The sequence below is a fragment of the Petaurus breviceps genome, unplaced genomic scaffold (genome assembly GCF_028583685.1).
Source record: "Petaurus breviceps papuanus isolate PSGF00001 unplaced genomic scaffold, PetGlider_PUasm1.0 90792, whole genome shotgun sequence".
In the NCBI taxonomy this organism is placed as follows: domain Eukaryota; kingdom Metazoa; phylum Chordata; class Mammalia; order Diprotodontia; family Petauridae; genus Petaurus; species Petaurus breviceps.
This window is the reverse complement of record NW_027187347.1, coordinates 4,322,375-4,346,681: the sequence shown is the minus strand read 5'-3', so window position 1 is coordinate 4,346,681 and position 24,307 is coordinate 4,322,375. Positions and strand designations below refer to the sequence as shown.

The 24,307-nt window shown below is 38.6% G+C and overlaps 1 protein-coding gene across 1 annotated transcript in view; it reads left to right on the top strand.

Annotated features, from left to right (window-relative positions):
* Positions 1 to 24,307, top strand: part of MORC1 (MORC family CW-type zinc finger 1) — a 197,612-nt gene that overhangs the window by 120,295 nt on the left and 53,010 nt on the right. Inside the window, exons 17-19 of the mRNA XM_069069913.1 lie at positions 7,610 to 7,678; positions 8,781 to 9,011; positions 14,204 to 14,308. Coding sequence (XP_068926014.1) covers positions 7,610 to 7,678; positions 8,781 to 9,011; positions 14,204 to 14,308 — 405 coding nt within the window. The remainder of the gene's footprint in view (positions 1 to 7,609; positions 7,679 to 8,780; positions 9,012 to 14,203; positions 14,309 to 24,307) is intronic.

Below are 24,307 nucleotides of genomic sequence, written 5' to 3'. Positions count from 1 at the left end.
TCCGGAGTCAGAGGACATGCATTCTTGCCTACTCAGATAATTACATTTGTTTGAATTTGGGAGAGTCACTTAAGCTTTCTGAGTCTCTGAGGTCCCTACCAGCTTTATATCTGTGTCCTATGACCTCTTTGATCTCTGCCAGCTCACAATCTATGATGCAGAAAGGATGCTTTTCTTTTTACTTCTGCATTTGGAACCCCTCACAATACCAAGGTCAGAACTGGGCACATACTAGATAAGTTTGATAAATGCTGCTTGACTTGAATACCATAGTTATTTTCTCGTTCATCTCTTCTGGAGATATCTGAGCTGTTTGTCCAATACTGTCTTCCTTATATATAGGCAGTTCACCTTCCTCCCACACTCCACTCTTGTCTTCTGGTTTTCTTACCCAACAAAGGAAGAGGGGATAAGGCTAGATCAAATGGGAAAATGTTTGTCAAGCATTTTGGAAACCTTAAAGGGTCATATAAATATATGGATGTGAGTTGTTACTACTTTGTTACCTATAAACTTATGTCTAGCTCTGTGAAATTATGTTATTATCATCTCTACAAATACTTGTCATAATATTTCTTATTTGCTTTCATATATATACACATACATATACATATGTATGCACACATACATACATACATACATACATATACACATACATAAGCTCTTCAAAACCTGCCCTCCTTACTCACCTCTCCTCTACTTCTCCATGTACCCTGTGATGCAATGACACTGGTCCCTTGCTATTCCTCAAACAAGACACTGCACCACCCAGCCTTGGAAATTTTCACTGGCGTGCCTGGAATGCTTTCCTTCATGGCTTCCCTTGCTTCCTTCAAGTCCCAGCTAAAATCCCTTCTTCTACTGGAAACCTTTACCTGTTCCCTTAAATTCTAATACCTTCCCCCTACTGATTATCTTCGATTTTTCCTCTGTTTAGTTTGTTTGTACATAATTGATTTCCTCTCTCCCCTGTTAGATTGTAAGCTCCTTGAAGGTAGGGATTGTTTTTTGTTTTTCTTAATATCAGCACTTAGTACAATGCCTAGCGCATAGTAGGTATTTAATAAATCTTTATTGCTTATGTATATGTATACTGATATATATATGTAAAATATATATACATATATAATTATATGGAGACATATAGAGCTATACACATATATAGTATTTATAACAAATATTATGAGACTGTTTATGGAGATCATGGGGCATTCTTTATGAGTGAGAAAAAGAGTAGTAATGTTTTATGACTAAAAAATGTGACAATCAAAGACTATATATGAATATTTATAAAGAACTCCATATGTAGAACTACCTGTATAGTTATATACACATATAACTATGCACATAGTTATACACACATACTCACACATATAGTAATTCACATATATAGTTATGTACACATATGATTATACACATATGTAGGTACATTTATACAAATTTGTATAGTTATTCACAGGTATAATAATATACATATATAATCACACACATTTATGTAGAAATATGCATGCATATAATTATACACATATATGTAGTCTTACATATACTTACATCTTTCCTTTGATTGTCATGTATTTTTCAGTAATAAAGGTTGCTGCTTTTTTCCCCATTCCTAAACTACTCTCCGTGTATTCCATAAACAATGACATAATACTTGTTATAAATACTAAAACAATCCTAGTAAGTTAGTATCGCTATCCCCATTTTATATATAAGAAACTGAAACAGAGGATTTAAATGAATTTCTCTCAGCCTCAAAAACTGTTCGATGGAGCTTTACTCTAGGGCTTAGGTTACCTAATACAAAATTCTTTCTATAATGCCTTCCTCAGACCGTACTTTCATTCTGGATTCCCAGTTTCAGCCTAGGGTCTCCCAAAACAAGCTGGAGGACCTGGTTGGCAGGCACCAACATGGACATCAGAGAGAAAGGGGGAAACATACAGACTACCTCTACAATGTGATGATAAATGGGGCACTCTTCATGACCATAAAGCATTACACAAATTATACAAATACTATTGTTCTTTTAATAACAGAGGCAGTATTATGTACAGCAGCTAATATTAAACTTCAAGTCGGGAAGATATGAGTTCAGCTCTCTCCCTGTATGATCTGGGGCAATTCATTTCTCTGAGACTCAGTTTCCCCGTCTATAAAAAAAAATTAAACTAAAAAATCATTAGGGTCAAACTTTTTATTCTGTGTGAATTGAACAGACAATTGAAGCAAGTAACAAAACCTCCTGATCTTCATGAGCATTAAAAAGTGGCTCCACAGTAATTGAGACTACTTGGAGCTTAGAATGGGAAGAACAGAGAAATTCCATCAGAGACATTCCTGGCTGAAGCCCAGATGTCCATAGGCTAGATAATAATAATAATAATAATAATAATAATAATAACAAGCAGAGATGTGCTGGAGCCAGCTGTGTCTGTCTCACCAAATCTGTTAGATTTTTGGTGTGTTTATACTTCAGTTGCTAGTAACACAAGTTAAAAGTGAGTGTAGATGCACCAATAACCTGCATTTACCAATCCATCCCTCATAATAGGTCACATTTATGTAGCATTTTAAGATTTGCAAAACATTTTACATATGTTATTCTCCCCACATTCCTATAAGGTAGGCACTATTGTCATCCCTACGTTACAGATGAGGAAACTGAGGCAGAAAGCAGTGATTTGCCCAGAATTATATACCCAGTAAATGTCTGAGACAGGAGATCAGCCTGTCTCACCTATTCCAGGGATCTTCCATAACCTTAATAATTACAGGATAACTGAGCTAGAACGAAACAGAGGTTGTCTAGTTCAGCCGTCTCATTTAACAGAAGATAAAACCAAGGCTCTCGAAGGTCAAGCGACTTGTTTCAGGCTTTATGGGCAGCAAGTGGCAGATTTGGAATTTAAACCCTCTTTTAATACCAAGCCTTTGCTCATTCCACTTTGCCATGAAGATACAGCCTATGATTTAGAGGATTTTCCCAAGATGTAAAGTAATTGTAAAAAGAGTGAGTAGGCGGGATCCCCAAAGTGGTGGTCAGAAGTATCAATTAAAATAAGTAGCAAACTTGTTTTGGTGTTAACAAATCTTCTAGTGCAGGGGTGGGAAACTGGTGACCTCGAGACATATGGGAGGTCTCTTATAGTGGGATATTTTTTGTTGTTGTTCAGTTGTTTTAAGTCACGTCTAACTCTTCATGACCCCATTTGGCGTTTTCTTTCCAAAGATACTGGAATGATTTGCCATTTTCTTCTCCAGCTTATTTTACAAATGAGGAAACGGAGGCAAACAGGGTTAGGTGACTTGCCCAGGGTGGCACAGCTAGTAAATGTCTGAGGCCAAATTTGAACTTAGGAAGATCAGTCTTCCTGACTTCAGACCCAGCTTTCTATTCATTTCACCCAAGAGCTGCCCAGTGGAATAGTTCTTGGGCATGTTGCAGTTTCATCATGTGTCATGGTTGGAGCCACATCAAAGAATTCAGAGTAAGACCACCTCTAATCCAAGGGTTGATGCTTTCATGAAACAGGCTAAGTTCCCAGAGAAAATAGCAACTTCAGAGAAAGCAAGATAAATTTTTATAGTATAAAGATGTAGTTACATAACAGAAATTGTGAATAATATTAAAAGAGCAGGAGGGGTTTGTTAAGGGATTAGATAATAGGGTCGGGGTCACAGCCACAGTGGAACTGCACATGTGATTATCCACAGTGCATACAGAAAAACCCAATGGGGGGCATGTATGTATGATAATGATATTATAAAACACCTCTCTCTATACCACAAGTTCACCTGAAGGACAGCTTTTGCTATTACTGTGTGGTTCCCTACTTAGGTAAAGTCCCTTCTGTTGTTTTGGGGTCCACATCCTGCTTGGACATCCAGGTAGTGCTGCTTTCTGATTGGCTGAGTATTGTGGTCCTATCTGAGACTAGATGGATGTGGCTGTAATGTTCCTTTGGGAAATTTGAGGAAATAGGTTGGGGGCAGTGACTGGGATCCCATCATATGGATACATCTGCTGTTTCTGGGAGAAATGAGTTCATGGATACACCTGTTGTTCCAGTAAGGAGTGAGGTATATATGAAGAATTTAGGATACTGAGTATGAGTTTGGGCAGGGAGTGGCTAGGTAGTGACAGTTGGCCTGCTGTTCAGTGGTGCCTGTAAGGAAGATAGAATATTGGGGCCGGGGCAGTTTTATTAGGATTCCATCAGGTCAAACTGTAATTCTGACACTGATAAATAAGATAGAGACTCTAAGAAGGAGAAAGGTACTTTTCAGATAACTGGGATGAAGTGAAGACAGTGTTTGGAGGAAAGTGGTGACTAGATTAGTAGAATAATCATAATGAGCAAATCCATATTTCATAGAAAGCATAGGATCATAGAATCAGAGTTGCAAGAGACCTCAGAAGTTATCTAGTCCAAGCCTCTCATTTTACAGATTAGGAAATGGACAAATAGAGGTTAAATGACTTGCCCAAAGTCACACCAGCTAGTGTCAGAAATGAGATTTGAGCCTTCTGGGGAGGGCTTACAGGTACAGAGTTTTATAGTGGGTTTTCAAAGTATAAATTGCACACAAACTTAAATAAAGGAATAGCTGAAAGTAAACTTCCATAAACCATTAACTGCTCAAGATAAAATTAAAAATGGGTTGACCAGAAAGTCCCTGCACAGCTATGCAAAAAAATAATCTGCATAGGGACTTCTGACTCATTTTCTTTATGCCTATGTTAGCAAAAATTTGCATCTCTATAACATACATTTTTGTAAACATGTTTCTGTAAGAGGAAAAGGGCCAAGCCAGATTTCTTGAGAACTACATTCTAGGCAGAAAAAAATCCACCTCGCCATTCTGACGTACTGTTTCTTTTATAGGGTTGATCCAACCTGGGAACTTTTGTTTGCCTTCATGATGGAGATAAAATGTGGCTAGACTAATTGCTTGGGGCTATAACAGTATATGCCAGCAGTAAATCTAGTCCATGGTTCTTTATTTTCCTATTTGTGCATAGCTGAGGAAAGACAAATCATTTTTTTTGTGAATGGGTAACTTTTTAGCATAAGACAACCTCATTTACCTTTGATATGTGTAAAATGGTTTGTCTGTATAGTGATGTAAGTGTGTGTACCCAAAAGAGTCACTGTGCAATAGCATGGAATGAGCTTATATAGATTGTTAGGGCCAGACAGTACCTTAGTAAACATGATCTTTTTGTTGTTGTTCAGTCATTTCAGTGTTGTCTGACTGCATGACCTCATTTGGGATTTTCTTGGCAAAGATACTAGGGTGGTTTGCCATTTCCTTTTTCAGAGATACTGGAATGGTTTGCCATTTTCTTCTCCAGCTCATTCAAGGCAAACAGGGTTGAGTGACCTGCCCACGGTCACATAGCTAGTATGTGTCTGAGGCTAAAAGTGAACTCAGAGAGGTGAGTCTTCCTGATTCCAGGCCAGGCACTGTATCCACTGTGCCACCTTGCTACCTCAGATAGGATCTAGGACAGTGGAAAGAGACCTAGACATAGTCACAAGCCTCAGGTTAAAATCCCATCTCTGACACTTTCTACCTGTGTGACCTTGGATGATTTACTTATCCGGGCTCCTGCGTCTTCCTTATCTGAGAAGTGAGAAGCTCCAAATCCCTACTTTAATCAGTCTCCCTTATACGACAGATGAAAAGACTGAGGCTCAGATAACTTGTGATTTACCTACAGTCACACTGGTCATACTAGTTAGTGCTAGAGGGTTTCCTAAATTGCGGTGGTCCAGTATCTTTTCTACTCCATCTGTCTTGTGAAATCATGAGATAATATTTATAAAGTACTTTTCATACCATCAAGTACTATATAAATGCCAGCTATTATTATTTTGGGGATAACTAGTTAACCCTCTGTCACAAAGAGTGACAAAGAGAAAATGTAGTAGAGGCCATTTCTGCTAAGATGGTGCTACATGACTTTAAAGGCCTCTTCCAGATGCAAGAGTTTATAGTATGATGACACTTACATAAAAGTTTCTTCCTTGAGCCATCTTCTCTAACCTTGCTTTCTTACTGTTTTGCTTTGGTCTTGCCTTTCTTTCTTCTGGCTTCCTTGCTTTCATCATCATTTTCCCCCTCCTGCTCAAGGCCAGAGATAGGCGAAGAAGCAGCATTGTAGACATATACCTTCACTTGAAAAGCCAGGAAAAAAAAAGAGAATTAAAGGAGGTTGAGGTACTATTCATATTAGCTATCATGGGATGTGTTTGTATAACAGAACTCTTACTTTTTGTGCCTCCCCCCAATATCTGTCAGTCATGTCAGTGTATGGTGCTGAACAATGCCATATTTTCAGAGAGGTATTTGGCTTATTGAGTGATTTCGGTAATATCAGAAAGATTTTTTATTTTCTCTTAAGTGTTTTTGGTAAATTCATATGTGATTTTTTATAGGATTCATCAAAAAAAATTTTCTATGGAAGTTAACGTTTCTAAAATTTAAGGGGGAGGAACAAGTTATCTATTTACTCACTCCTCCAAACTTGGCAAATATCCCATGACCTCCCCCATTCTTCAAGTAAAAACCACCACCTGCCCAAACCCTTTACTTCTTGACTCTGCAGTTCCTTCAATTTATCATCTCTTATCTCTCTTCTCTTGTACTGCCAAGTCCTAAAGTCATCTATACTTGTCATTCCCTTTTCCTCACATCCCATCTCTACTCAACCCTTTGAAAGAAGCTTCAGATTCTTAGAGGTAGAGATGAAAAGGGAATGCCTTCCAAGCATGAGAGGAGAGGTGGAATATTATGTGTGAGGGACAGCAAGTAGGCTGGTCAGACTTTGGAGTGAGTGAAGGGATATAATGTGCAATAAATCTGGGACCATATTGTGATGGCCTTTAAATGTCAAATAGAGAAGTGACATTGTCAGACTTGTACTTGAGAAATATCATTTTGGCAGCTATATGGAGTATGGATTGAAGAGAGGAGAGGCTTGAGTCAGGAGAACCAATTAGGAAGCTATTACAGTAGGTCAGGTGAGAAGTAAGGAGAGCTGGAACTCGTGTGGCAGCCTCTTGAGTGGAGAGAAGAGAATGATTATGAGTAGATAGTGGAGAGGCACAATCATTACGAGGTATCTGAAAAAATGGTTATGACCCCCAACAGAAAAGCAGGTTAGGAAGAAGTATAGTTTTGGAAGAAAAAATAATGAGTTCTCTTTTGGAAATGTTGGGTTTGAGATTCATATCCAGTTCCTTATGGCTATCTAATCCAGCTCCCTCATTTTACAGGGGAAGTACCTAAGCCCAATGAGCATAGTTACACACATAGTAAGTGTGAGAACTTAGTTCTTCTGACTCTAAATCTGATGACGCCTTTTTCATGACACCCTGCGCCCTCCTGACATTTTACCTGAAGCGGTGAAACCAATAACCATTGGTTTCATCCATAAACACAAAACCAAATGTGGTAGTTTTAATATTAAAATGGTGGTCAATGGCTCTGTGTTGTCTTAATGATTTCCCATATTTTAATAGTAGAGAACATAGAAGTGCCAAAGAAAAAAAGTTTTTTTTTTATTTTCACATTTGTCCAACTGTTGGTTTTCTTATAGAACTCTTACTATATGCCAGCAAACAAGACCACAGAATTCCTCCCCAGCTCCCAAGCTTCAGCTCCAAAGGTGAGCAAGTTCGACTATGTTACTTGTATTTGCATCATCCTTCATATGTAAAGAGATCATAAGCATTATTTAACATTAAATTTGATCATGTTTTATGAAGTTCAGCAATATCAATAGACTTCATTGACTCACTGGAGGTTACCACAGGAATCAGAAATAGAAATAGCTGCTGTTCCTATTTCCTAATTATTGCTTTCTGAAATATACTTGAAAACTCTTGTATTGACATTTTCCCCCAGATAAATTAGCAAACTTATATGAAATTTTCTCTCCATCCAAAATACTCTTCCCATTCTAAGGAGGGCAGTTTCTAATGATCACTGCAGATGGAGAAATCCAACTGCACAAAATGCTGCCCACCTTTCTCTCCATCTCCCTCTCTTCTTTTTGCATGTGTCTTCTACTTCTTCTGACAACCTCATTGTTAATCTGCCTTTGATACCTCTCTTTAATGCATGTAATTCCTCTTTTAGAAAAGAGTGCAGATTCAATCCACAAGAGAAAGCAGAGTTAGAATGACCATATCCATTCATTTAACAAACATTCACTTAGTATCTACTTTTATGGAGAGTGTCAGGGACACACACATCTCAGGATCCCAGCATTGGAAGAGATCCCAGAAATCATCTGTTCCAACCCTTTCATGAACAAGTGTCCCTATTCCAGAGCCCCCGAGAGGTGATAACCAGGTTCAAGTTATCAAGGGTCAGGAATACATTTTTCTTAGCTCATCCATCTTTTGACTAGTCCTAATTGTAAGACAGTTTTTCCTTCCATCAAGCCTAAATTTGTCTCTGCACTTTCTACCATTTGTTCCTAGTTCTAACACCTGGGTTCAAATAGAACAAATCTAGTCCCTCCTCAGCGTGAAAGCCCTACAAATATTTGAAGCCAGCTATGGTATCTAACCCCCTACCCAAATCTTCTCTTCTCCAGGCTTAGAAAAACACTCACATTTCCTTCAACCCATTCTTGATGGGCTACCAGAATATAAAGCAAAGAGTCTCATCCCTGAATCCTGAATTAATAATTTTCATGGCTTTCTTCTAACTCAGTCCAACTTTTTAAATTTGAGAAATGGATATTCTCATTGTCATTTAAGGAATATGCAAAATCCAGGACAATTGTACCTCAAAGACATGCTTCAGAACGAGATGCCTGCTCATCCTCAGTGGTTTGGGACAGTCATTTGAGCCAGAAAAGGAGGAGGTCAGAGTCAGACTCAATCTCCAGTGATGTTTTGGAGGGTAAAATTCCAGAGACAGCTGTGAAGAAGAAAGTGAAGCAGTCAAGAAGACATTTGAAAAATACCAAGATCAATGAGAACTCCCAGGTGGGGTATTTTATTTCTTTATTCTTAAAATTTATAAAGAGGTACTAGTCCTGAAGTAGCATTTGGGGCAAGGGTTATACTTCATTTTAACTTTTTTTTTCCCTCCATGCTGTTAAGCCATGGAATACAAATTGCAATCTGTAATGTGTAGCCAGGGACATGATTTCTTTTATTTTCCTGAATTCTGACCAAAAAAAGCAAACAAGCAAAAAACCTCTGATTGGTATTTTCAGCAGAGTTGATAAAGAGCTCACACTAGTTGAAAGATGTCCTGAACTTGTACAAACTGGGAAATGCATTTTTATATGTAATTTATTTAAAAAAGAAAAGTCCAGATGATTATAGCTGACAAATTTGGGGCATTACACACTGTGGAGTTTAGCATTGAATGCTTTAGAGGAGAAGCTTTTGGCTAAATATTACACAGTTTCCATTCAAACTTAAATGTTATAGGCAGGGAAGGATTATACTATTGATAATAAGGTAGAACTAAAAAGTGATGTAACTGATTTTTTTCATCACCAGAACTTGTACATTCATATGAAGGTGGTTCCTTTTAAAATAATCATTTGGAGAGAATTTATACCTATTGCAACAGTACTGTCTTGCTTTTTCTTTTTTAGCCATCAAAGAATTTCCTGCAAATCTAGTCTACTAGCCACACAAGGAAATCACTCAATTACTTTGCACCTTTATCTACTCAATTTGGTATTAACCAGTCTAATTGATCACCCACCAGACTTGACCCCAAATGACTTTTGCCTTTTATACAAAAGTCAAATGCACAGTCTGAGGAAGACTTTCTTCTAAGTAGGTTGTTCAGAAGAACATGACACACGGATTCTGCAAACAATCCATTAATTAGACAAGGACTTATTGACTGCTTGCTATGTATTCATAGAATAAAGTTACATGGTTCTGTCCCTCACAGAGCTTATAGTCTATTAGGGGAGATTTTAGAGGCAGAAGACTTGAGTTTGAGTGCCAGTTCCAACATTTAATAGCAGTGTGACTTTGAACAAAACATCTATTTTCTTTGATCCTTTGTTACCTGATCAATAAACTGAGTGTAATGATACAGTTATGCCTTCATCATCTTGGGGATTAGGGGCCTGCCCCACCACTATCACCACCCCTGAGATCTGGAAAATCTATGTAAGATTTTTTGATCTTCCCTGCATACCAGAGAAGATTTCTGAATTTTTTTCATTTTTATGGGGTATTCACAGTACCTTATTGTAACATTTGGGTTAAGTGTTTGATCATAGGCTCTGTGTTGTTTGCTGGCCTTAAGGTGTCCTCTGCATCTTCTGTAAAACTCCCCCCAAATTCCCATTTAATCTCTTATTCCAACATGAGATATATCAAAACTGCAACAGGAAAAGTTGCGTTGGGAAAGGGATCACTGTACTTATGCTGTTTACCTCGAGCATCTTCTCTGGGTTTTGTTTTGTTTTTTTGGAAAAACGCTTCATTGACCTTAAAATGTTAAGACAAAGGTGAACTGTTATTATGAGACATGTACACAAATAACTCTCACAAAAGAGAAAACTGGGAGATGTGATGCTCAAGAGGGATTGCAATTCCCAAAAAGGAATTATGAAAACATTTTGAGCAATAGTATCATTGTTAGGAAAGTTATTAAGCACTTAATATGTGCCAGGCATTGTACCTGGTAAATATAATTACACTATCCCAAGATAATTATTTTGAAAGACAACTTTCATTTGAAGGTCCTTCCTAGGAAATTGTTTCTTCCTACCAAACTGTTTCCCCAGTGGATCTCAAAATCACAGTATTTAAGAGTTATAAGGGACCTCAAACATATTCCTGGACTAAGATTCTCTTTGCAGCCTCTTCCAAGAATTGGTTACCTTCCTTTGCTTGAAAACATCTAGTAAGGGGGAATCTATGATACCCCAAGAAAGTCCATTGCATTTTTTATTGTTTTTTCTATTAAAGAAAATCTAATTTCTTTCCTTCTGACCCCTTCCCTTTAAAAAAAAGAAATAGAAACTAAATCCTTATAACAAATATGTATAGTCAAACAGTGTAAATACTTTCATTGGCCACAGGCAGGGTAGGTCTTCAAATTCCCTTAGGCCTATTAAGGGCAACACAATGTATACTGTTTCCAACAAAGACTTAATTTGATCAAAGGTGAGGCTCAGAGGCACTTGAATAGCTGAAAAAAAGCAGCAAGGTATTATTTTGCTTGCCATTACAGTGTTTTTTCTGAAAATTAGCTGATCTCTATTATTATAAACACACTTGTATAAGCATGATTTTTACACAAAGTAATGGATTGTTAAGATAATATCTGTGTGTGTTTTTTTCCCTTTATCATGTCATAAGTTAGAATGATTGAAAGTACTAAAAAAGATACATCTACAAGGGCAGTAATTAACAATCTGGCCAAGTGTTAGAACGGCTAATCCTATATTTCAGATATAGAGGCTTAGATTAGTATATGCCACAGAAGCAAATGCTAACTTGATAGAGGGTGAGACCTGTTTGTTTTTTTTTTAATCTTTGTATTCCTATTAATTTCCACTGTGCCTGGCACAGATATAACAAATATTTGTTGAAATAATATTGTAAAGGCAAACGATTTTAAAAGACTTAGGAATTCTCATCAATACAGTGAGTAACCATAATTTCAGAGAACTCATGCTGAAACATGCTGCACACCTGACAGAGAGGTGATAGACTCAGAAGTTAGATGCAAACATGTATTTTTAGACGTAGCCATTGTGAGAATTTTTGTTGTTTGACCACATAATTTGTAATAAAAGTTTTTTTTTTTTGAAAGGGAGGAGGTAGGGAAAGAAATCAGATTTTCATTCACTGAAAAAAATAACTTATAAAAATGCAGCGAACTCAGTACAGACTGAGCCATGTACATAAATATTTATATTATTTGGACATAGCCGGTGTGGAAATTTGTTTTGTTTGATTACATATACTTGTGATGGATTTTTTTTCTTGCTTTCTCAATTGTGGAGGGGAAAGACTAGGGAAAGAGTGACAGAGGTGGGAGGTAGAGGGAATGCAGACCTGAAAATAAAATAAAATTGAATTTTAAAAATCAATAAATACTCATTGAAACATTTATCAACAGATTTCCTCTAAAGACAAATCTTTTACTTTAGAAAATATGGAAGTGATATGTGACTTGTGATTGTTAGGCAATTTAATGTCATTTGACAAATTAACTTAAGTTTACCCAGATCTTAATTGAAGTACTGCCAATTCTTAATGATTTTGTGGAGAGTATCTGATTTATGGAGTATCTGGTGATTTTTTTACTTCCCTAGTCAGTGACTGTAACTCCAGGCACTCTCTTCACGACCACAGTATGTTAGAGAAATTAAAATTAATTGTGGCATTTATCTAAGTAAAGTGAAATTAGGATTAGTAGGATGTCATGGAGCCCTTGGATACCTTAGTTTGCATACTCGCTCTTAAAATTTACTAGCTGTGTGACCACAGGCAAATCATCCCACTTCTTTGAATCTCAATATCCTCATTTGTCAAATGAAGATGATAATATTTGCACAACCTACATCACAAGATTATTATGAAGAATGTGATTTGTAAACTTCAAAGTGCTACATTAATGTGAGTGATTATTGTAATAGACGTATATGCTAAAGGAAAGTTGCACAATGAATTCTAAAAGTCTAATATAAATCCCTTATTATGCACTTTAGGAAATTAACTTGATTAATCAACTAATATTCCTGAAACAATATCTCATCATATCACTCTGCTCAGAAAGCTTTAGCAGTTCCTCAGTATATAGGAGCATCAAGTTCATACTCCTTGAGTGTGATGGGTAGAGGGCTGGTCCTCGAGTCAGGGGCACCTGAATTCAAATCCAGTCTTGGACACTAGCTGTATGATTCTGAACTTCTCTCAGGCTCACTTTCCTTATCTGCAAAACAAGGATAAAAATAGCTCTATCCTCACAAGGTTGTACTGAGATGTTCTATGTGAATGCTTCATAAATCTTGAAGTACTTTGTAAATGTTAACTCTCTTCCTCCTCTCCTCTTCTATGTTCTTCTTTCCCTCTTCTTCTCTTCCTTTTCTTCTTCCTCCTCTTTTTTCTATTTCCCCCTTTTCTTCCCCTCTTCCTCTTTTTTTCTCTTCTTCCTCATTCTCTCATCTTCCTTCTCTTCCTCTTGTACCTTTATCTTCCTCTTCTTCCCTTCTTCCTTCTCTTTCTTTCCTCCTTCCCTTCTACCCTCCTTTTCCTCCTCCATTTTCTCCTCCTCTTCTATTTCTCCCTCCTTCTCTTCATCCTCCTCCACCTTTCTCTGTTCCATGACATCCAGACTCATGGTTGTAGTTCCTACCAATTTACCCCCCCCCAATATTCTGGGTTCATTCCTATGTCCATACCTTTGCTTAATTATTCTCTCTGCCTGAAATGTCCTCTCCTGTTCTGTTTCTTTTCCTCTTGTCCCCTTTCAAGGCCTTGCTCAAATCCTACATTCAGTGTAGAGCTTTCTTTGGTCCATCCACTATCTACTATCATCATCATCACCATCACTACCATCAATGATATTTATATTTCACTTTAAAGTTTGCAAATTGCTTTACATATTCCTTTTTAATCTCTTTTACCCTAAAAACTATTCATAAGGTAGGTACCACAAGTATTATTACATCCATTTTACAGATGAGGAGCCTGAGTCCAAGAAAAGGTCTTGACCATATTCACAAAGCTACTAAGTTTTAGAGATGGAATTCAAACACAGGTATCTCCTGGCTTCATATCCCATACTTTTTCCATTAGATGCTAAAGTTGAAAGGTACCTTTAGACGCCATCTTCCCCCTCTGAATTCATAATGGTTTGCCGTACCACTCATTTTATACTTTATCATGCACTGCCATGAGACAGCTCATATAGTATCATCATACATTGTTACTTAACATTTTTATAGAGTTATATCTTGTCTCCCCCAACAAGAGTTTGAGCTCCTTAAGGTCTGGGACTGGATTATCCTTCTTTACATCTAGTACAGTACCTTGAATGTCATATACATATACAGGCACACAATGCATACTTGCTCAATGAAGAAATAAATGAGTCATTTGACAGCTGTGTAATAGGTATCTCTGCCGTAGGGGGAAAAGCATGAAAGCAAAAAATTCTTTCATATTCATCTTAATGCATTTTGTAGGTATCTTCTTGGGAAGTAAAAAGGAATCCCCATCAAGGTTTTGTGGAAGACTTTACAGTTATAATTGAAGATGAAGATAGCAGCAGTGGCTCAGATTTAATTATAGTAAGTGAAATGTTTCTTTTCACCACTTAAATGGCACCCTGAAAACTATTCCATGTGAGTTTTAGAATAACATAAAGTCAGGGGTGGCTAGGTGGCACAGTGAATAGAACACCGGCCCTGGAGTCAGGAGGACCTAAGTTCAAATCTAGCCTCAGACACTTAACACAAAAACTAGCTGTGTGACCTTGAGCAAGTCACTTAACCCCAATTGCCCCTCAAAAAAAAAAGTCAAAAAAAAAAAGAATAACATAAAGTCTTTAAATTACAGGGTCCATTAGAGGTCAGTAACTGTCACAGAATTTTTACATTAATGGGGATCTTATTGGACATTCTTCTAAACCCATACAGAGAAAGAGGGCCCCCCTGCAACACAGGGGCATCTTGGTGGTTCAATTAAGTTCCCAGGTGGACTCAGGAAGACTTACCTTCCTGAGCTCAAATCCGGCTTCAGACACTTACTAGCTGTGTGGCCCTGGGCAAGTCACTTAACCCTGTTTGTCTCAATTTCCTTCTCTGTAAAATGAGCTAGAGAAGGAAATGGTAAACCACTCCAGTATCTTTGCCAAGAAAACCCCACATGGGGTCACAAAAAGTTGGATATGACTGAACACCAACTACTATACACCCAAGTGGTTATACAACCTCTGCTTGAAGATTTTCAATGACAGAAAACCCCCTACCTCCCAAGGCAATGTATGGTATTCTCCCTTCCTTGTATGTATGAGGAAATTGAGGTCACAGATTCAGTGGAAGAGACACAAGTAGAAAGCCAGGATCCAGTTTTGCTTACTCAATCCAGTGCTTATTCCGTTATAAATTTTAGGCTGACAGTGATAAAAGGGGCATGTGACTTAAAACAGTCCTAAGTAATGGCTACCCAGTGCACTTGGGTGATCTTTATCTGTTCCGTTAATGCTTACCCCATTCCAAGTTGCTGAATTAAACCCTACTTCAAAATGAATATCACGAAAATAGCGTTTCATTGAAAAAATGCAAATCTTGGCAAGTTGTGATGAATGTTTCTTTAAATAATTGCATGATTCAGTATACCAACTTAAAGATAATACATGCTGACTTCATAAGAAAATAAGAGATAAAAGGGATTTTTACCCTTCTACAAATTGCACAATCCATATGCTGTAGATTGTCTTATGGTTTCAGAGTAATCCATGTATCCTCAGAAAGATATCATTGCCATAAGACTCACGGTTTGGAGTCAGATTTTAGGGATTAGAAACCTGGAGAAAAACTCTGGCATAAAGGTAGAAATGTGAGAAAGTGATTTGTAATTGGGAGGAGAAAAGAAGAGACTCATGCATTAAAATACCTTGACACTAAAAAAATCAATCCGAACCATGTGGAAGGAAGCCTAGATAGTCCCATATTTGAAAGGAGTTCCATTTATTCAAGTGTCAAAAGGGATGGGATGGGTATATGTGCACCCCAAAAACTGTGTGCAACAGAAATCCTTACCCAAATAATACTCAGAGGTTTCTCAAGGTAGAAAGCAGAAAAGAATGGTTTATTACGATCTTGGGAAAGGGCCACCCTCCTGACAAATGGTCAGGGAGGAGAAGCAATTTACCAAAGGAAATGAAGAAGTTATAAAGCCCCAACGTGGAATTCTCCCCCACCCCCCTCCTGACCCTTTTCTTCCATTGGCTGGAAGTCAGGTGCACAATCTAAACTCGGTACTTCAAGTACCAGAACAAGGAAATGGTAGACCACCCAATGTACATTTGAGAAAGCATTTCTGTCCTTATTTGGAATATGTTGTGCTGAGGTGTCACTGAGAAGGGGGGGTGAGTCCTTGTAAATCATGTGATCTCTGGGGGGAACTTGGGTCTGTTTCCCACAAAAAGCCTTACTAGATTTTAGAGTACAGTCTGAGAAGTTTTCACTTCTCGCACTCAGGTATAATGTCTAAACCTGAGACTGTACTGGTAGAGGGAATTCTCAGGTGAGAGAACTCCCTCGGTGTATTGGCTATTGGTCTAGAGAATTGCTCAGTGAGTAAATTGCCTGATGTCACCCAGATGGTATGTGTCAGAGGTGGGGACTTGAACCTAGGTCTTCCTAGTCCCAAGACCTGCTTTCTCTCCACCGTATCTCTCTGTCTGTCAAAAGGGATGCAAGTCATAAAGTTGCAAACCACCCCTCTAGACTATTCTTTTTCTTTGATATCTTTTGGAGCAGAGAATGAATGAGGCTTATTTTTAACTGTCCCCAGCCATTTAGAGGCTTCCAGATTTTTCTCTGACTTTTAACATAGATATTGTTTTGACATCTCTCTTAGCTATGTGTATTCAGTGGATCTCAGATGTGGTATTCATTCGCCCAGCTTATTGTATTAAAATTGCCTCTATTTTTAAGCACTTGCCCTTTACTTTCATTATAATACAATTTATGTTACAGTAATCCTCCATTTAGTCTGTTTTTTTGACTAATGGTCTCCAATTAATTTGGATAGATACACAATATCCAAAGTCACACTTTGACTCTTTGGTTTTACTACAAGAAATTCCAGTTGGAAGTAATTGCTTCTTTTTTAATTTTTTAAAAAAACACTTAATAGTATTTACCCTTTGCATTACCTCTTCACCACTATACCCCTTGCTGAAAAGGTTCTTGCAACATCTTATGAAAATTAAACTTAAAAAAAATTCTGATGTAGCACTAAATGAAGGAAAATAATCATGGCATGGATGTCTTTCCGTGTTTGCATGACCATTTTAAATTAGGTCAGCCACCTGGTCAGATTGTTTTTTCTTAAAAAAAATGATGGAGCTACACATAAAAAAAATGACTAACAGGAAGCTACGATTCAAATGGAAAAACAAGTGTTCCATAAGCATGCCACCTTTGTACAAGTCTGACCAACAAGAAATGCTTGTTTCTTCTCTTCTTGATTGAGCTATTTACCTGTGCCTCCTGGCTCTGACTTTGTATTGAAGTGAATTTTTTTCCCCATTATCTTCTGATGTTTTCTTCATTCCTACTCTTATTATCATTCATGCCCCAGGGACTGAGGTCAATATTCCAGCTTTATATAATTCCATTTTTCTCTGATAATGCTAGATTTCTTTGCCCTCATTAGCCGACTACTCTTTCTCCCGGATCCTGTTTGATGATGTTGAATTTTTGGCGTTCATTTTGTGTGGCCTTTTGTCTAGCACAGGCCATCAATTTTCAAGGGCCCCATCACTAATGGTACCCGTGTGCTCAGACCTGATATGGTGTTTGGCCTTATGTAAGTTTCCTCTCAGGAATTCAACTTCTACGTCAGACATATTGAAGAGACTGAGGAATTGTCAGGAAAGTAAAGTTTTTACAAGGATTTTTTAATCCCTTTCAGCATACTCTAAATTATTTCCACTTTGCCCTCATCACTCCCATTTGGGACCTTGGAGACACCAAGTCTGTGTTTGTCCCTCTTTATCTGCAGCATGATCACATGACTTCTCTTTCCTCAGAATTTCTTTTTATCATTTTTCACACCCTTATTTGGCTGACATAGCAATGGTTCTGTCCAACTTTACACATCAGCACTTGATCTTGAGTTATGCGTATGATAACAGTGACCACTTAGCCTGACTACCTTTTTCTGACTTTCTGATAATAATTCACATTTGTATATTAATCCATCAGCAAGCATTTGTTAAACTCCTACTAGGTGCCAGTCATTGTGTTAGGCTCTGAGGATCCTAAACATAAAAAGAATGAAGAAGTTTTTACTTGCAAGAAACTAACATTCAAATGGAAAAGACAAATTCATACATATACCATATATATACCAATATATATAATATATATTATGCCAAAAATATATATTATACTATATATAACTATGCATAGAATAAATACAAAGTCATTAAATACAAGATAATTTGGGATGGAAGATACTACCAGCTTGGGGTGGCTAGGTGGCACAGTGAATAGAGTACCAGCTCTGAAGTCAGGAGGACCTGAGTTCAAATCCAGTCTTATACACTTAACATTTACTAGCTGTGTGACCTTGGGCAAGTCACTTAACCCCAATTGCCCCCTGCCCTCCCCCCCCCAAAAAAAGATACTACCAGCTAGAGAGGGGATCAGAAAAGTTCTCATATAGAAAGTAAAACCTGAACTGGGTCTTGAAGGAAGAGAAAACCTCTATAAGGCAGAGGTGGGGAAAAAATAAAGGGAATAAGCCTTCCTGAAGTACCTACTATATGCCAGGCATTGTGCAAGCACTTCACAAATGTCGTATGATTTGATCCTCAAAATAACCGTGTGATGTAGGTACTTACTCTTTTCCTCATTTTATAGTGAAGGAAACTGAGTGTCTGAGGCCAAACTTGAATTTAGGTCTTACTAACTCCAGGCCTAGCACTCTTTCCATTGTACTACCTTCCTGCCTCTAGAGAGAGTGCATTCCAGGCCCAGAGGATGGCTAATGTTATCTGTGAAGGAAAAACAGAGAAAGGCTGATTTGACTGGATCTCAAAGAGTCCAAGAGGGATAGTATTGTCCAGTGAGGCAAGAAAGATCCGTTGGGAGCAGATTGCCAAGGGCTTTGACAGCCATACAGATAAAGTTTTAATTATATTCATACACAGATTTATAATTTAATCTGGGAGGATAATGAATGGAAGTTGACGGGGAGTCACATGGTCAGATCTGCACCTAAGGAAAATCACTTTAAGCCCCTTAAGATTTATAAAATACCTTCCTCACAACAACTCTGTGAGGTAAGGAGTATAGTTGTTCCTCAGGTCTGAGGCTCAGGGATCTAGCCACTCCCTCCAGTAGTATGGACACACACGCACACACACACACACACACACGATTTCCCAGTGACTGCCCCCCCACTCCTCACTGTAGACCTCTCCCTTGAGAGAACAAAGTATAGTTAAGCAAATCACTGCACTGAGTGTGTGTGACAATGTATGTCTTATTCCAGGCTTAAACAAATGTTTCCTCTGGAGTCCAGTTAGGTCATAGAATTGATCCAAGTTCAGATGTCTTACAGTATTGTTTGCCTTTGCATCTTTATCTACATGTAACTTGTACTCTTGGTTCTGCTTGCTTTGCTCTGCATCAGTCCATGAAAATATTCCCCACTGTTTCTGAATTTTTCATAAATGTTATATTTTATGGAACAATAATATTGCATGCATTCCATTCCTCCAGAGTTTCTTTGAACGTAGCCCAATTGATAGGCTCACATTTTTCTTCCTAGTTTTTTACCCCCACAGAAAACTGTTATATTAATGTTTTTGGTCTCTACAAGATGTTTCCCTCTTTCTTTAACCTCCTTGGGTATAGTCTTACTAGTAATATCACTGAGACACAGCATGGTAGAGTGATAGAGAGACAGCCTTAGACAGGTTTTCTTAAGTCTTGCCTCTATTAACATACTAGCTGTATGACCTGGGGCAAGTCACCTGATTACTCTGTGTCCCTGGGTTTAGACTCTTAAGCTATAGATGCCTCTGATCTCAAACCAGTGAATCCACAGATCTAGGCCAAATAGAAAGTTGGTATCATTTTATAAAAAATGTATCCACATTTAGTGATTTTTCAGGTATGGTTCTAAAATGTTTCCCAGAATGATCATTTCAATTCATACCAACAATGTGTGAGTGCAGGAAACAACTTGTGCTCATTTGCTCTTTTAAATCAGTCTTTGTACAGAGGGGAGCTAGCTATAGTTTTGACCAAAAAAAAAGGTGGAAAATAAGAAACAAAAGAAAATCATTGAAGCATTTTTAAAATGCACAGGAGAACAGTAGGAGGTTCAGAGAAATACAAAGAAGCAGGACAGCTTTGAAAGTAGGTGACAATACACACAAAATAGAATAGTTTGGAAATGACAAACATATGACATGAAAGTCTGGTTTTGGGCAAGAAGGGGGGAAAAAACATGCCCTCAAGAAGGTCACAGTGTAATGAGGAAGGCAATAGGTAAACAACTGTAAATAGCTGTAGATAGTAGATAGTAGATAGATAGATAGATAGATAGATAGAGATATACATACATATATAGGATAAAATGGGGATAATTTCTCAGAGGAAAGGTACTGATATTAAGGAGAACTGGAAAAGGCTTTTTTTGTAGAAGGTAGAATTGTAGCTGAGACTTGCAGGAAGCCGGAAAGGAAAGGTAAAGAAAAAGAGAACCCCAGGCATGTGGGGCAGTCAGTGAAAATATTTGGAGTAGGAATGTCTTGTGTGAAGAATAGCAAAGAGGCCAGTGTCAAGAATCCCTGAGTATTGGGTAGTAGTAAGTTGTAAGAATATTAAAAAGTATATAAGGGGGCAGGTTATGAAGGGGGTGTATGTGAGTTATTATGAAGGTAGTTATGACTGAACTTGACAACTGATTGGATGTGACTGGGTGGTGCAGTGGATAAAGTGCCAGGCCTAGAGTTAGGAAGGTTCGTCTTCCTTTGTTCAAATCTGGTTTCAAATACTTCCTAGCTGTGTGACCCTGGGAAAGTCACTTCACCCTGTTTGCATCAGTTTCCTCATCTGTAAAGTGAGCCAGAGAAGGAAATGACAAACCTACTCCAGTATCTTTGCCAAGAAAACCCCAACTGGGGTCACAGAGTCAGACACGATTGAAAAACGACTGAACACACAAGAAAGAATAAGGAGTCAAGTTGGATGACAGCGAGGCTGTGATTATAAAGGTGATGGTGCTTTCAGCAACAATAAGAAAGTTAGGAAGAAGGGAGGATTATGTGGGAAAGATGCTGAGGTCAGGATGCAATATGTTGGGTGTAAGATGTCTCCAAGGCATCCAATTCAGTGTGTTTGGTACGCATTTAGAGATGTGAATCTGGATTATGTAGAGGTGAGGGCTGTACACTAATCCTGAGCATTGTCTGCATGAAGATGATAACCAACTGCATAGGAGCTGATGAAATTACCAAGCCAAACACTATAGAGGTAGAAAAAAGAAGAGAGCGGAGCACAGAGCCACGGGGGACACGAGCTGGAGTGGTTGGAGAGGCAGGAGGACAGCAAGAGAGAGCTGTGTCGTGAAAACCTAGAGAGAAGAGCATATGGAGGAGGAGAAAAGATTGAGCAACACTGTCCATGGATGGAGGAAACTCAGGAAAGATGAGGAGTGATAAAAGACCATTGGATCTGGCAGATCTCATTGATAACTTTGGAAAGAGCAATTTCAGTGGAATAATGAAATCAGAAGTCAAATGACGGAGAGTTAAGAGAGTGAGAGGAAAGGAATTGGAGACATCATTTGCAGATAACCTTCCCCAAGGGGCTTGGAGGATTGTTTCCTGGAAAGATAATTGATCTATTGCAAATCTTTTTTTTTTTTAAAGCAATTGGGGTTAAGTAAATTGCTCAAGGTTACACAGCCAGTTATTTCTGGGTGTGGTGCTAAGTATCTGAGCCCGGATTTGATCCCCAGGTCATCCCGACACTGGGGCCGGTGCTCTTACTCACTGAGCCACCTGGCCACCGCTAAGCAATTGGGGTTAAGTAACTTGCCCAAGGTTACATGGCCAGCTGTTTATGGGTGGGTGCTAAGTGTCTGAGCCCGGGATGCGATCTCCAGGTCATCCCAACACTGGAGCCAGTGCTCTTACTCACTGTGCTACCTGGACACCCCTATTGCAAATCTTAAAGCACTTTAGATCTTTCTTTTGTCCAGTAATATTCTGTCTTGAGCCATATTTATTTGTTTGTTGTTTTGTTGTGATGGTTCACTTGTATATGACTCTTCATGACCCCATTGGTGTTTTCTTGGCATTGGTACTGGAGTGATTTGCCATTTTCTTCTCCAGATGAGGAAACTGAGGCAAAGTTAAGTGACTTGCCCAGAGTCACACAGCTAGTAAGTTTCTGGGACCAGATTTTAACTCAGGAAGATGAATCTTCCTAACTCCAAGCCTGACCCTGTATTCCCTTTGCCACCTAGCTGATAGATCTCTCCTGGTAGACTGTAAGCTCTTTGAGGGCAGAAACCGTCATTTTTCACCTTTGTATGTCAATTCTTAGCACATATTAGGGTCTATAAAATGTACGTTTAACCTGTCAAATCATTTAATTTAGTCCAGTGGAAATACAGCATAGTACAACACACAGAGCCAGCCTCCAAACCAGGATGACTTAGTCTCAAGTCCTACCTTTAACCACTGGCTGTGTGACCCTAGGTTGGTTAGTCACTTAATTTCTCATTGCCCTAGGCAACACTCTGAAACTATTAATTGCAGAAAAAATGATGACCTGCTTTAGTAAAGAGAGTTTCAATACCTGGGTTTTCCCAGTACTAAAGAAATCACTGCTCAGTCCCTTATCCCTACCTAATTAAATGAATACTGAGGATCTACTAGGTGTCGTGGACAATATAACTGATGGTTTGGGGAAGGCCTCTATCCTTAAGGGGCAGGGGGGAAGAGGGAGGAAAGGAATAAGGATTTATTAAGCTCCAGTAGGAGCTTAGTAAATGTTCCAGGCACTGTGCTAAGCACTTTACAAATATTATCTCATTTGATCTTCACCATAGTTCTGTGAGGTAGGAGATGTTTATCCCCATTTAACAATTAAGGAAAGGGAGGCAGAATGAGATTAAGTGACTTGCCCAGGGTCACAAAGCTAGTAAGTGTCTGAGGTCAGATTTTAACTTAAATCTTACTGACTTCGGCCTACCATTCTCTACATCAGGCTTGCACAACCTATTGCCCGCCAGAGAATTTCTGGAGGCCCATGGGCCACAGGCTGTAGAGACCTGCTCTACACTGAGCTACCATCTTCCCTTAAGAAATTTAAAGCTTCCATTTGAGGAATATGGCATTTCTAAGCCTACTTTTAAATTTCATTGCTGCCATTCTGGGATGCAAGGCTATACTTAGAGTCAGGAAGCAGACACAAGCCTGACTATGGACAAGTAACTCTGATCCTTAGTGTTCTCGTCTCTAAAATAAGGAGGTTAGACTCAATAGCTTCTAAAGTCTCTTCTACCTCTAAATGTTTAATCTTCTGACCATAATCCTTATGCTTTCTTCCTTTCACAATGCCTTAGCAGGTATTCTTGCTACTGACAGGGTAAAGGCCATTATATTTCTGTTTTACAGCCTCTGTTCTTGTCAGAGCAGTGCCCAGTAGTGCGCCTGTAATTAAGGGTCTGTCACCCTTTGGATTACAAACTCCTGTTTACTGGCACTTAATAATGTGGCAGTTAAACTTTGCCTCAGGCAACAATTTAGTGTTTAAGCATTGTCTATTCCAGAATTGGAAATGGGTTGGGTGCTGAGTACTCCCCAAAGATGGTGCAACCTGGTTACTTACCCACACCATGCTTTAAAGGAATCATGAATATCAGACTACAGAATGTAAGAAAAATGCTCTGAAGGCAAAGACAAGTGTACCAGAGAAGGAGCAGGGAGCAGCCATCAGCCTAGTAGGTTATTTGGGGGGGAGGGCTGCCCAGAAAGCTGGCTGTCCCTAAAAATTTGGTAGCCAAATGGCAGCAGATGGTGGTGAAAGTGAATGATTAACTTGAAGAAAAGAGCTTCACAGCTCAGGGAGACTAGGGGGATGAAATCACCAGCCTGACAATAAATTAGAAAAGTTGGCAAGAATGGTTGCCTCATATGTCACGCACAAGAAGATCCAAGTCAGAGTGATAAATGTATGATTTTTCATTGCACGTGCATTCATTCATCTTGGTGGAAGGGATGTTTAAAATTGGAATTTTATGACATCTTTCTGATGGAGCAGCCTTTGCCATCTCTCCCAGCTAGCTGATATTCTTCTTTTTTGTATTATATTTACCCTTTGAGTTACTGGGCTTGGTGGGTAGCAGATCAGATTGCTCTGGCAGTGAACAAATTCCTACAGTGTATCCAATGATATCCTCAAGACAGGGCTCCTGACTTAAAAACCAGCGATGATCCTATGTTTATGTTTTCATTTGGGTCAGCTTTAGACCTTTGTTTTGTGGGGTCCTTTATTTGTTCAATGGCAGATGGATACAAGATCAGCCTT